At 46.7% G+C, this 13,772-nt stretch overlaps 1 protein-coding gene across 1 annotated transcript in view; it reads left to right on the top strand.

The window, feature by feature from the left end:
- Nucleotides 1-13,712, top strand: part of sh3d19 (SH3 domain containing 19) — a gene marked incomplete at its 5' end in the record, with an annotated part of 18,672 nt that extends 4,960 nt beyond the window's left edge. Inside the window, 20 exons of the mRNA XM_079999458.1 lie at nt 4,290-4,329; nt 5,468-5,508; nt 5,831-5,870; nt 6,057-6,192; nt 6,459-6,618; nt 6,743-7,816; nt 7,956-8,075; nt 8,346-8,452; nt 8,914-8,951; nt 9,099-9,318; nt 9,421-9,489; nt 9,687-9,830; nt 9,949-10,021; nt 10,117-10,247; nt 10,360-10,421; nt 10,539-10,765; nt 11,310-11,359; nt 12,615-12,801; nt 13,171-13,277; nt 13,362-13,712. Coding sequence (XP_079855584.1) covers nt 4,290-4,329; nt 5,468-5,508; nt 5,831-5,870; nt 6,057-6,192; nt 6,459-6,618; nt 6,743-7,816; nt 7,956-8,075; nt 8,346-8,452; nt 8,914-8,951; nt 9,099-9,318; nt 9,421-9,489; nt 9,687-9,830; nt 9,949-10,021; nt 10,117-10,247; nt 10,360-10,421; nt 10,539-10,765; nt 11,310-11,359; nt 12,615-12,801; nt 13,171-13,277; nt 13,362-13,472 — 3,137 coding nt within the window. The 3' untranslated portion in view covers nt 13,473-13,712. The remainder of the gene's footprint in view (nt 1-4,289; nt 4,330-5,467; nt 5,509-5,830; nt 5,871-6,056; nt 6,193-6,458; nt 6,619-6,742; nt 7,817-7,955; nt 8,076-8,345; nt 8,453-8,913; nt 8,952-9,098; nt 9,319-9,420; nt 9,490-9,686; nt 9,831-9,948; nt 10,022-10,116; nt 10,248-10,359; nt 10,422-10,538; nt 10,766-11,309; nt 11,360-12,614; nt 12,802-13,170; nt 13,278-13,361) is intronic.
- Between the last annotated feature and the right edge of the window lie 60 nt (nt 13,713-13,772).

The raw sequence follows: 13,772 nt of genomic DNA on the forward strand, positions 1-13,772 counted from the left end.
CGTTTGTCCAACTCCCCTCCCTTTGCGGCAGCGGTAGCTCCACCTGTTCGTCGTGAGGAACTTCAGCACGTGTTGAAGTGACAGAGCGGCTTTGAAGGGGAGTCCCTGCCAGAGAAAATAGTGTCTTTCACCGACAGTGTGTCACATCCAAACCGAGGAAAATTGGAAGTACTCTGTCACTGTACTTAAGTGTCTGTGCTTACTTACGTTTAGTCCGTTTTAGAGACATTCAACTCCACTACATTTCAAAGAAAATATCTGTACTTTTTAGTCTACTACATTTCTAACACAGCAGTGCTACTTTAGTTTAAAATAAAACCTCATGATCTATATGTGTATATATGCACTGTATATATCAAAAGTACACAAAACAGGTAAAAAAACAAAACAGGTGTGGAGTAATCGGTGTATGAGCACTCATCTTCAGAAAAAAGGTGGAGTAGCACTTTATGGCGTATTATCAGGACACTGGATATGACAACTACTCTAAGTAAATTTAAGAGCAAGTACTTAGAGACTTTCACTTAAGTAGAACCATCTACGTGGCACCTTTACTAGAGTAATATTTTGTCTGGGTATTTGTACTTTACTTCAGCAAAGTACTTCTTCCACCGCCATATATACACACTCACTGAACACGTTATTAGGAACACCTATACACCTACTTATTCATGCAGTTATCTAATCAGCCAATCGTGTGGCAGCAGTGTAATACATAAAATCATGCAGATACGGGTCAGCAGCTTCAGTTAATGTTCACATCAACCATCAGAATGGGGGGAAAATGTGATCTCAGTGTTTTGGACCCTGGCGTGACTTTTGGTTCCAGGCAGGCTGGTTGGAGTATTTCTGTAACTGCTGATCTCCTGGGATTTTCACGCACAACAGTCAGTAGGGTTTACTCAGAATGATGAGATAAACAAAATAACATCCGGTGGACGGAAGCACGTTGACGATGAGAGGCGCCAACAGAGAATGGACAAACTGGTTGGAGCTGACGGAGAGGCTACGGTAACTCAGATAACCACTCTGTACAATTGCGGTGAGCAGAAAAACATCTCAGAATGCACAACACCAGAAGAATAGAAGAAGATCACCACCTCTGCCAGCCAAGAGCAGAAAGCTGAGGCTGCAGTGGGCACAGGCTCACCAAAACTGGGCAGACTGGGAAAAACATAGCCTGGCCTGATGAATCTCCGTTTCTGCTGAGGCACCCAGATGGTAGGATCAGAATTTGGGGCCCACAGCAGGCATCCATTAGCCGGGAAACAAATTCCCAAATGTGAGCAACACAACGTGTGACGTAGCGCTGAGCAAGGGAGTTGGTAAATGACACTTTTACCAAATCCTGTCGGAAGAACGGAAAACACATCTTCCTTGTCAGCAAAGGCTTTTTAGAGGAAATATACCATCCAGTTTGTTTAATGCTGTTGTGACGGCGGATTCAACAGAGCGTTCCACATCAGTGGCAGCCATCTTGGTAAGGTGCCTCAGCGGTGATAGTGGATACAACAGATCGTTCCATGGCAGAGGCAGCTGTCTTGGTAAGGTGCCCTAATGGCGATCGTGGATACAACAGACTGTTCTACATCAGTGGCAGCCATCTTGGTAAGGTGCCTCAATGGCTGCATCGTCATCGTAACAAAGCCTCCCCATATTAGGTTGCGATTGGCCCAATGCTGGCAAGCTCGGGTGGGAATCTGTCTGAATGGGAGGGTGGTCAGATGTATTCGGCAGAGCAAAAACATGAGCTGCAGATTGGTCTGGTTCCCAGGCCCTGAATCCATGGACCCAACCTGCCTTGTGTCAACAGTCCAGGCCGGTCGCGGTGGTGTATTGGTGTGGGGAATTTTTCCCCTGGCACACTTTCGGCCCGTTAATACCAATCAATCATGACTTGAATGCCACAGCCTATTTGAGCATTGTTGCTGACCATGTGCATCCTTCATGGCTACAGTTTACCATCTTCTAACGGCTACTTCCAGCATGATAATGCTCCCTGTCACAAAGCAAAACTCGTCTGAAACTGGTTTCATGAACATGACAATGAGTTCAATGTTCTTCAGTGGCCTTCCCAGTCACTGGATCTGAATCCCACTAGAACACGTTTGGGATGTGATAGAACAGGAGATTCGCAGCATGAATGTGCAGCTGACAAATCTGCAGCAATTGCGTAATGCAATCATGTCAACGTGGACCAAAATCTCAAAGGAATGTTTCCAACATCTTGTGGAATCCATGCCAAGAAGAATTGAGGCTGTTTTGAGAGCAAAGGGAGGCCCCACCCAGTATTAGTATAGTGTTCCTCATGAAGGGGGGTGTGTGTGTGTGTGTGTGTGTGTCATTCTACTCAAACAGGCTGTGGTGTCAATGACCTTCGACTCCATCAGCCACCATGTGTGTGGTGTGGCCATAACAAGGCGCCAGAGGAATGTACCTTTTCACGTCAAGTGTGTTTCAGACGGTTTTCCTTTCGCCTTGAACCTGGCCCGGCTCGCTCGTTCGACCACACTGGCAGAGGGAGAGCTGCTCCACCTGGGGTCATTCCGTTCAGATGTGGGGCAAAGATCAACCTGTTTCAGAAAACAGTGACTTATTAGGGCAATAAAAGATCGGCCCCGCATTGATAATTATTATGGCGGCGAACCCTTTCAGGTCCATTTGTAACAGAAAGTGCAGTCTCATTGGTGTGTGTGTGTGTGTGTGTGTGTGTGTGTGTGTGTGTGCGTGTGCCCGCGCTACAACCGACACTTCCTGAATGACCGCATTCCACCAAGACGCCACCATGCCCTCCCTCTCTGTCCCTGTCTCTCCCTCTCTCTGTCCCTCTCTCTCTCTCTGGTCGGCTGGGGGTGTGTGTAGGAGTATCTGTGTTTTCCAACACACACACACACACACACTCTCACTCACTTACTCACTCACTCACAACGATACCCACGTTTCGTTCAACGGTCGAGGAGGAGGGAGGATCCTTACTTTGAGGATTTTTCCGTCATTCCTCAACAGGTAGGAGCGTTTGTAAACAACAACATTACAGCTCGTTTTGTCATTGTACGCGGAGTTTAAAGGGTTGGCAGCGTCGTTACCTGATGTGGAACTGTGCGACAAGTTCTTCCGCCGCCTTTCCGGGGTGGACGAAAGGTGAGATGCCTCCCCTTCCTCCCGTTTGCCGTCGGGATGAGAAACTGACCCGACGCTGCAACGTCACTAATGCTAATGACTGACAGGTGTAACGGGGGTGGATGGAGTGAGGCCACCACGAGCTCATAGCTTCAGGTAGGACGGCTTGGGTGACGGCATTCTGTGAGCGCATCTTAATCGAGGCTCAAATCAAGTTGAAAAGTTGAAGGTTAAAAAATATGAGTCTAGAGGATTTTATAGTCACACTTTCCCCTGTTGTTTGACTGGTAGCCGGTCGCACAGTCGCTAGCAGGGAGGACTGTGATGCTAGTTGCGCTCTTGGCTCCCACACCTGAACCGCATTGTTTGTTTGGTGACTTTCTTTTTTTTTTTTTAATTCTGGGTCACTGTCTGAAAGGGAAGGAGGGACGGAGTTTGACTCAACCGAATACAAGATGTTTACCTGTTTACAGGCCAACGTAAAAACCAAATCCACCCAAACTAATGTGGCCCAAAGCGACTGTTAATCATTGATTCTGGCGCCTGGTTACTGTCCTGTCTGGTATGCTGGCGAGATAGCGCGGAGAGTCTCTTTTATGGAAATATATATTTTGGATTAAAGCTCCATGCTGTCTGTGATGGAAAGGCTGATTGGGGAAAATACCAGTGGACTTAATGGCTGTGAAAAATATTGGCACTGATTGTAGATGCATCCATAATACACTTGTTTTGTTTACTTAACTTGTTTTTTTTTTTTATATATATTTTATTGATTACATTTTTGCTTGGGAATTGGTCAAATTTCACTAACACTATTGTTTTTCAGGGATAAATCGCCTGTTTACAAAACAAAATACAATTCATGTTGCTATGACATCAAGATGAAAAAAATGTGGATATACAGGAAATACACTGTATATACAGGAAATACAGGGCACTTTACACTTTTGCATGTTTCCGATGGGAATACGCTGTGCTAATATAATCGTCTTTAAAAGGAATTGAATGAGAGAATCACACGATATACCAGCTGGTCTGGTTTTGTTTTAATGGAGCGTGAACAGGTCAATCGAGGTGACGGAGTGACTGCACAAACGCTGTCGTTCACCTGCGACGCTGCGGTCAGAGGCTCCTTTGTAATCAACTGCGGCATCTCTTCCTCTCCGCAGATCGCTCTGAAAGGGCCAAGCCGGATCACTGCTGCTCCAGGTAGGCCATCGCCCGCGACATCTTGTTTATTAAGTTGTACGATTTCGGGAAGATCGCAGAACCAGCAAAAATGTTGCCGTGTGCAAGCTACATATGATGATCTGCATTTTGGCCTGTTTGCCGTGGGGAGCAGGGGGCCAGGACACCAGCCCTTTTAACACTCAGATCTGCTGATGGTGGAGGTTGTGAACGGGCCGACAATGCACCAGCCCCGTCCTCAATGACGGGCAGACTGAGGTCGCCACGGGGGCGATTCGCCAGCAAAAAAAAGCTGCTGTTGTTGTCGGACGCGGACATCGCTTCAAGTACACCACCCTCCGTGTGCCGCTCCGTAGAGCCTCCACTTACCTTTCAACGCACTCGGGCAAGAATAAAAATGCGTTTTTGTATTGCAAAACCGCCATTTGGTACCAAGGTTTTTCGGTGTCTAGTGGTAAGTCTGTCTCTGTGTGGCTGTTAAACACACGATAACGAAACGAGTTCCGTGAGTGTCGCTCCCCTAGGCAGTTGACCGGCCTCCGGTGCTTAATGAGCAGAATGTCTCCTAATTATCCTCCTGCCCCCTCCTCCCGGGAGAGTCGAGCTTCGGCGGAGCCTCCCGCCACAAATAAGCAGAACCACATTATCTGCGCCTGTGCCCTTCGCAAAGGATGGACGACCATTGAAAGGGTGTTTTTTTTTGAGGGGGTTGTGATAGAAAGCTCTGTCGTTTTAATGGAAAGAGGCGTGAGGATTTCCAAACCGCCCACTCCTTGTTCTGAGGAGAAACATGTTTTTTTCCCAGGTAGGCATCCAACGACATATGAATCATAAGTTTAATGCAAAGATATTATTCTGTTCTCAATCAAGCGTATTTAAACGACTTGATTTGGTCCGTTCAGCAAAGTTTGTTGCGTTTGACCGAGTAAACAATTGTGACCAATAGTCAGACGGTTTGGGAAATTTCCCCCGGTGGCGGTGTGGCCATTGTGGGTGTTTTTACCATCGTGAGGTGCCTGCGTGGGAAGATCCTGCCCTGCGATGTGAACATTTTCCCTGGGGCTGGAGAGACGCGTCACCACAGGGGCATTTTTAAGGACCTTGTGTGAGCACGTCCACGCCTCGGTGATAAATCTGTTATTTTCCGCTCTCTTTTCAGCCAAGGTCCTCTGTCTTCCATACGAGCTGCCATCAAACGAAGTGAGTTTGGTGACCGGGAGTCTGTGCCGGACTGCCAGATGAGCCGATTGCAAGTGACACATTGAAAATGATCCATTACCACAAAATTAAAATATGCCATTGAAGGACTAGAGTCAGATAACAACAAATGAGCACATTCATAAAACACCTTTTTTAAGCTTTTGCCTCACCCTTTTCAGAGCTCTGTTATCTTGTAACTATGTAGCGTGTTTGAGAAGTATTTACATCCTATCGAGAGATGTTAAAAAACAAGGTGCTTTTCATTCCTGTCGGGATGTAGCATGTTGTGAATTTTTGACTGATGTGCTCCATCTCCCTTCAGCCAGAGCAACCTCACAGTGTGACCACAATAGAGAGAGGAGGTAAAGCCATAATATTATACCAATAGAAAATGTGTCAGAGCGGCATTTTCACTGTGGCTCTGATCTCACTGTCTTAATAGTAAAACCAGCGGGTATAATCTTTGGAAGGCATGGAAACCCTGCATGTTATTGGCTTTTTGACGAGTCATCACAGACACTTTTTTTAGTTCAATTTTTTTCTTAAAGGCGTCCAGAGATCACAATCCTCTCAGCAGAGCCCCTGCCCGCCAACAGCTGGTTCCCAGGAGCCTCTGGCATTTTCCCTCCTCCTGCTCCATCTTCACCGACAGGCTGGTCTGGAGGCCTCCAGGCCGAGTCCCAGGTACCGTAACCAATAACTGGAAGGCCTTTCAATCTCTTTGCCGCTTTTTTCCCATTATGGACAATGTTAGCTTTGTGTGGATAGATGTTTGCCAAAGGCGGTTGATTGGTAGCAGCATCTTCATTTTGTGGCTTGGTTTTACGTTTCAAAAGTAAACACTGGCACTCACTGCGAGTTGAACACATACTGTGCCTTTTAACTGGAAAACATAATTGGGGGGGAAACAAAAAGTTTGTGTGTGAAACATTCCATTTCTCATGTTTTAGCCCCCGCCGTCTTATGATCAGGTGATTAAAGAAAAGACCCATGAGGAGCATGTTGCCAGGCCAACGGCAGCCCCGCGCCATTTGGCCTGCACCAGTACAAGTGCCACTCAGACAGACCCTGTGAGGGACGACACCCAGTCAGTAGAAAGAAAAGATACTGGTAAGAAATGTCAGCGTTGAAAGCCTGGAGTGTGATGGGATTTTTTTTTCGCGTTTCGATCAACATTGGACGTCAACATTTTTTTTTTTTTTTTAATGAATTCTTAATTTTGATTTCTCTACAGCTAAAAAGCCCCAAAAACCGCCAAGACCCCTTCTGCCCAAATCTGTGTCCAGGGAACTCACCATTGGAACATCTGCAGGAGCAGATAGACCAACCGCCGCCAACGCTCCAGTTTCCATCAACACCGGGAAGCTGAGTGACTCCAAAGACGTAAAACAAAGCGACGCCCAAGACTCTAAATGCACGAGATCTGTCACCGTGCAGTGGGACCTTCCAAGGAAATGCCCCGCTGACCCTCTTCCGCCTTCTGCAGATTCGCAGCCTTCCTCGGTTGATGCGAGCACCCCTCTCTCGGATTCTGTGCCCACTCGGTGTCCCGTCCCGCTTCCTCGTTTGAAATCAAGCAGGAAGCCAATCGCGGATGAGGTGGAAGTCGAAGCGCTGGTCCTGCTTGGTGAAAACGGGGAGGGCGTCTCAGCGAGCCCTGGCGCCGATGAAGCAGAGGCGTCCTCAAATAAGTACCTGAGGGAGCTGTTGGACGTCTTTAGTGCAGACGACCCGTCTCGGAAGGACACTGACACCGCTGTCCAATCCATACCAAGCGCGAAGGGTGCGGCTGACGATACAGAAATGAGCGCCCTCCACAGCGATGGCGATTTTCGCGCCCGGATCAAGGCCTTCGAAAGCCAGGCGAGCGCCGAAAACGGAGCCCCGCCCGAACCTTCCGACCGGCCTTCGCCCCGGCACAGAAACATCTTCAACAAACCTCTGGTCGCCGGTAAACCTGCCGTCGCCGCTAAACCCTCCTTTAAACAGACTGTAGAGAACAACAACACAGAGGCGTCCACGGATACGGCTCCGGTGCCTACCCCGTCGCCAAGGCCTCAGCCTCCCGTGAAACCCGCAGGCCTGCCCTTCAAGGAGGCGTTGCCCAGCAAGGTGGCCGTCCTGCCCCCATCGCAGCCGTCTACGCCGGCCAAAGCAAAGAGTTTCCCCTGGGAGGAGGGCGCCGCGGCGGGTCCCCCCGTGCCCCCGCTCAAGCCCTCTCAGCAACCTCTCAGACCCAACCTGAACCTCAACAACCACAACTCAACGTCCATGGTCACAGGAAATGAGTACGTCGAACATCCTCCAAGTAAGTCTCATTTTCTCCATTCACGTATTATATACCATCGGATCTCTTTTGAATCGGGCACATTTGACTGGTAGTCGGTTGGGGTAGGTTAGGCATCCTAAACGTAATCCAAAAAGCCCTCTTTCTTTTCTGTGCCAAGGCTCGCGGGCTCCACTCAAGCATCAGGACGGTGTGGACTGTGACTCAGGCTTCTTAAACAGATGCAGTGTCACGAGGAGACCGACCACCATACGAGTGAACCGCAAGATGAATGTTAAATGTGAGTTTCTTTAACTTAGCTCTGTCACACTAAATCCCGTTTTCCACAGTATATTTTTACATGTGTCCAACCCAGTTATTTGTTTTCATGACTAGAAAAAAAAACCCACTTATTTATAAACACGTTTTGGATATTTTCATGGAAATTGTTGGATGCAAAACTCCCATACTTTTTTATTTTTATTTTTATTTTTTTCGCATTCAGCATAAACACACACATTACAGCTGCTATTTTAACAGAGCAGTAAGTGATATTGAATTTCTCTGTCAGCTCATTCCTTTGACAGCCCTCCTCCTCTCCCTGCTCAGAGGCCTGTGGGCTCCCTGACTCACGCCGTGAGCCACCACGAAGCCCCGATCCCTGCCTCTCCGTCGCCGGTAAGACGTGGATCCCGCGAGGAAGTCACAAATTGCAAGTCCTGCTCTCAAAATGGCGAACGGGAGCTGACGACAGATTAAAAACTACTGACTTTTGTAGTTTGACTACTCTGTTCTTAAGCATGAAGTCCTTTCTTCCCACATTAGGAGTTACAATTCTTAACCACAGCCACATTTTGCCCTTTTATATCAAACTCCTTCTTGAGTTTATTTCAGTGTGTTTTATAAATGTTGCCGCTAAATTATCAATGTAGGCATCCGCAGTAGTAGATTAGCTCGGGGATAAATGCGTCACTCAAAATAAATTCTCTTGTTCTAGTCAATGGAGGTTGTAAAGTGGGAACTATCTGTTTTTGGTGAGCTGTACTATGTAACTATGGTTTCCATTTCACTATGGCTTTCTCACCTACTAAACTGCTTTCCGTTTGTGCGCTATGATCATTGTTCCTTTAAATTTTCAGGAGTTTGGTTACAAAGCGGCAGAATCCCAACCGCCTCGGTGAGTGTCAAAAAAACAAACTGTGCACACACACACACACACACACACACACACACACACACACACACACACACACACACACACACACACACACACACACACTGGTCACTGCTGTGTTGGACTTGATGCAGCTGTTAACTCTTCCAGGCCTATCGGTGGAAAGGTCCTCCCGCCTCGCCCTCCCCCGGCCAAAGCCACTCCGGGCAGACCTCCCCCGCCCCGCTTCGACACCGCGGGCCGGGCCAGCTCCGTGAAAGTTTCTCAATGGGAGGCGTCATCCAAAGCTCAGGCTCCAACGCAGAAGAAGAAAGGGCCCGTCTTGCCCCCGAGGCCCAGCCCCGGGCACCGTCTCTACAACAAATACACCGTGAGAGGGATTGCCACGGCAGTGGAATGTGCCATGTTGTGCATCGCTCTTTTTAAAATATCACTGGATGGACACATTGAAACATGTATTCATGTTTTGCAGCTCGGGCTCCCTCATGGAATCGCAGCGTGCGACTACAATGGGGTCAACAGAGGAGAACTCTCATTTCAGGTGGCTATATTGTGTAAACAAAACATCAGCGTGTAACCGTGCCAGTATTAATGGACACACATCCCACAATGTTGTCCTGTCCGCGTTCAGAGAACCACATCCCATTCTGCCTTTGCTGCAAATTCAAGGAATCTGATGCAGTAAAGAATCTCTATGCATTCATTAATATGTTCATTTCGTCATCTCTGCATCACTAGAAAAATGAGGTTCTTCTGCTCATGGAGGAGACGGACCACAGCACCTTTACGTGCCAAGTAGGAGACGCCAGAGGCAAAGTCCACAAGTCTCACATGAAGGTCATCACTCCTCTGTCTTCTTACTCGGAGATGCCCCAGCCACAGGTAACCTCTTCCATGAGCTGGAGGTGGAAAACCAAGTGTTTGAGGTCACGTTCCACAAAAGGTCTGAGATTGTGTGTGTGTGTGTGTGTGTGTGTGTGTGTGTGTGTGTGTGGTACAGAGTGCCGGTCCTGCTGGCTCCGGCAGAGACAGCAGTGGACTACAAGTGCAGGCCATATATGACTTTGTGCCAGGTAAGACCAGTAAATTCTCAATCCGTCAGATTGACAGTCATATTTCGATAAGGCACCAGAGATAACAGCCGGTGGTCCATGTGTTTTGCGTCCAGAGGGTCCTGGGGAGCTGAGCGTGAGGGTAGGAGACGTGATCAGCATGGTGGAGCAGGTGGATGACTGTTGGTACAAAGGCACATGCAGAGGATCTTCCGGGTTCTTCCCCATAAACTGTGTCCAAGCCTTGGTAAGACATGAACCGGCGATCGTGCTTGGCAAACAGGCAAGGTAAACGCTGTTATCCGGAGTTCAATCTCCTTGCTTTAAAAATGTAAATAAATCTTGGCTTTGTTCAATAGACAAATTTGCCACTCCCTTCAAATGAGCCAAAGAAGCCAAAGAAACCATCAAACATAATCAGGTAACGCGCGTGTGTGTTATAGATCTATATTTTTTTCTCTTTTAACGATACAACTTCAATGGCTTATGTAACACACTACACTATTAACAGATTTAAACGTGGTTGTGTGTCTGCTAGTGGTCCGAGGTGCGTTGCCAGGTTCGATTTCGAGGGGGAGCACGCTGACGAGCTGTCCTTCTCTGAAGGGGACGCGATCGTTTTGATCGAGTACGTCCCACCGGACTGGGCACGCGGTCAGATCGGCAACTATACGGGAATATTTCCTCTAAACTTCGTAGAGGTCATCGAAGATCTGCCGCCTCCCACTCAGCAGCAGGCACCGAACCCAAAAATACCATTGCCTGGTAGGTGAATCTTACAAATCTGATAGGCGATTATAGCGACTCATCAAAATTGTCTATTTCTTTAGCTGTAAGCGAAAAAGTCCAACCATACGAGTAAAATGGGTTTGGTGGTAGAATTCATTTTTATTCATGAATATGAGGCAGCTCTAGTGTACAGTATAATTCATCAAAGCACAGTATGACCCTGTTGTTTCTCACCCATAAAGAAATAAAGAACTTATTTGTCCTTGGTTGAATTGCCTTCATCCATGCTCTTTCTTTGTGTTGGCTGACATTTCGCCTGCTTGTGAGCCTGGACTCTGCGCATTCCGTTTCCATTTCATTAAAAGCTCTGAGTACAGCAGGTCCCTGAGCATCAAACTTGAAGCCTCTGGATGAATACGGCATACTTGTGTCTCGGGTTCATGCGGAATAAATTACAGGGTTATTCTCCGTAGAGTGCCCACAGATTTATTCTAATCTCTTTTCAATCCCTTGTGTAATGACCACAAATGTTTTTTTAAATATATATATTTTTTAATATTTTTTTTAACTTTTCTCCTAGGAATGGTTGCTCTGCCAAATACTCAACCTGCAGCTGCGAAACCTGTCCAGGTAACCCTGCTATGTTAATATAGACCACGACCGTGACGATAGCACAGTTCATTATGTGGGGCTCAACACTTACTTTTAAAAGTGGTTGCCAGGCTTTCGGTTGCCGAAACTGAAAATATGCTTGCCATTTTTAGTCACCTTATATCTTGAGCAATTAAGATACTATGCAGTTATACGTCAGCTTAACAACGAAAATGTGACGTGAAATAATGTTTAAACGCTTTTATTACAGTATGAAAACAAAATTCTCTGTAGACAGTGTTTCATCTGATACTTTACGGAATTTGAATCCTCAGAGGCGAAGAAACACAAGTCAAGACAGAGAAGAGCTGTGATAACACTAACTCCTCTGGTCACACTCGGTCTGATCACAGCCGGCATCTCTGTCTCTCTCTTACACCCACATGTATATGCTCGGCAATAAGAATCCACCGTTGTTTATAATGAGGGGACAGACAGGACTGTCGAGAATCTTATTGTCTGTGTGGCATCTTTCCATTTAAAAGTAGCTCTCCACCAGATGAGGTCCGAGCCGCGCTCACTAATGCTGTCTGTCTACATAGATGACAACTGGTTATTGTATTGTAACGACTATATGTTGACAAATTTGACCAAATTGACTAGAAAAAAGACTAAAACTCAAGACATTTCCCGTTTTGTTTTTTTTTAGTTGGTTTAGTAAGTACACAGTAAAGTTTGTTGTTTTTTTTTGTCTACTTATTAAAATGTTTTTTCCACACTTAGTTGTAGTTAACCGTACAGGGATACAAACACACGTATGGTGGGAAAAAAGGTCTGAAATATAGTTGTGGTGGTAGCCGACGGTTTTCCGGGTTCCCATGAACAATCACTTTCGACAGGCGCTTTTCCTACCCCGTGACCGCAGCATCGCGTCCTGCTTTGGGGCACTTTCAACCGGAGACTTATCGCCGCGTCTTAGTTCTATCGCAATATCAGAGAATGAGTCGATTAGTTTATCGATTGCGGATGTCGCTATGGACTAGTCACAGAAGTCATTGAGTGGGTGAGTTGTTTGTATCCCAGACTGTGATAACCTTGCTCTACTGCCGACCACTGTGATTGACTGACTGGTTGACAATTGACCGACCTGGTTGCCGGGGTGGACAACAGTCACTGTTGAGTCCCTCTGTTTATGTTTGCCTCGTATGATAAATTGCCAGAAATCAAGGTTTGATTGGCTGCTCCCATGCCTCGTTGATGTAAAAGCTCTTTTTTTGCTCTGCTCTTATTGTAGGTCTCTCAGTCTGCTGAGAAGTGGGTAGTGGCTCTGTATGACTTCACGGGGCAGACAGAGGAGGACTTGTCCATCCGGCAGGGAGACTGTATCCTGGTCACAAAGCATGTCGACGCTGAGTGGTGCACTGGGAGGCTCAACGGCAAGGAGGGCTTTTTCCCCACGGCCTTTGTTGAAACCAGCTCAGGTATTAGGTTCCACTGGCCTCATTCTGTATTGTTGACTTGATGACAATATTGACTTGGGGGGGACCTGGGGCAATGAGCCAAGAAACTCCAAGAACTTGTTTTTTTCCCTTCATTGGAATGTGTCCACTAGAATATTTACTAATAGGTGAAAGCTAGAGTGCCTCCATGTGGTCGGTAGGAGAAATGAACTGTAAGAATGTTGTCGTCAGTTAAGCAACCGGCTGTGAGGCAATCTGTTAGTATTTAACAAAAGTATGCATTTTTCTCATATCGTACTTGAAATATTTGCTCATCAGTATTCGTAGTGCTACTCAAAACAGCCTAGTACCTCTTTAATAACCGGTGTGGTTTTACGTGGTGGTTCCCAGGCCAGTTGGCGGCGCTGGACACTCTGCATACTGGTGGCGCGGGAGGAGCGAGGGCTAAAGCTCTGTTTCAGTTTCATTCTGATTGTGATGAAGAGCTTTCTTTCCAGGTTAGACCCCCCCCCCAAAGATGCAGTGGTTTAATAACATTTTCTAGAAATGGCACTATTTGATGTTGTCTTTTTACTTTACAGGTCGGAGACATCATAACCAACCTGGAATCCGTTGATGAAGAGTGGTTCTTGGGTGATTTGAAGGGGAAACGGGCTCTAGTCCCTAAAAACTATGTACAGGTCTTTGGATAATGTCTAAGGAAAGACACCGTTAGCAGGACCCACTGTGTACACCTTCCTGCAATGTATACTGATCTACAGGTGAAATGTGGAGGAAGTCAAGTATTTCAGTTATAAGTTAAGTGTGATTCAGCAATTGTCCTCTGCATTTAAAGGTAGTTATGGGAAAGGAAAAAAAAAAGCAAAAAAAAAAAAAGCTTGACAGCATTACTATAGCATTTGTACCAAAGTGAGTTAATTTAGAAAGCTACTTCAAATTACAACTGTAAGACTCGTGAATGTAACCGTTTTTGCAATAAATCCTTGGGAACT

The sequence above is a fragment of the Zeus faber genome (genome assembly GCF_960531495.2).
Source record: "Zeus faber genome assembly, chromosome: 4".
In the NCBI taxonomy this organism is placed as follows: domain Eukaryota; kingdom Metazoa; phylum Chordata; class Actinopteri; order Zeiformes; family Zeidae; genus Zeus; species Zeus faber.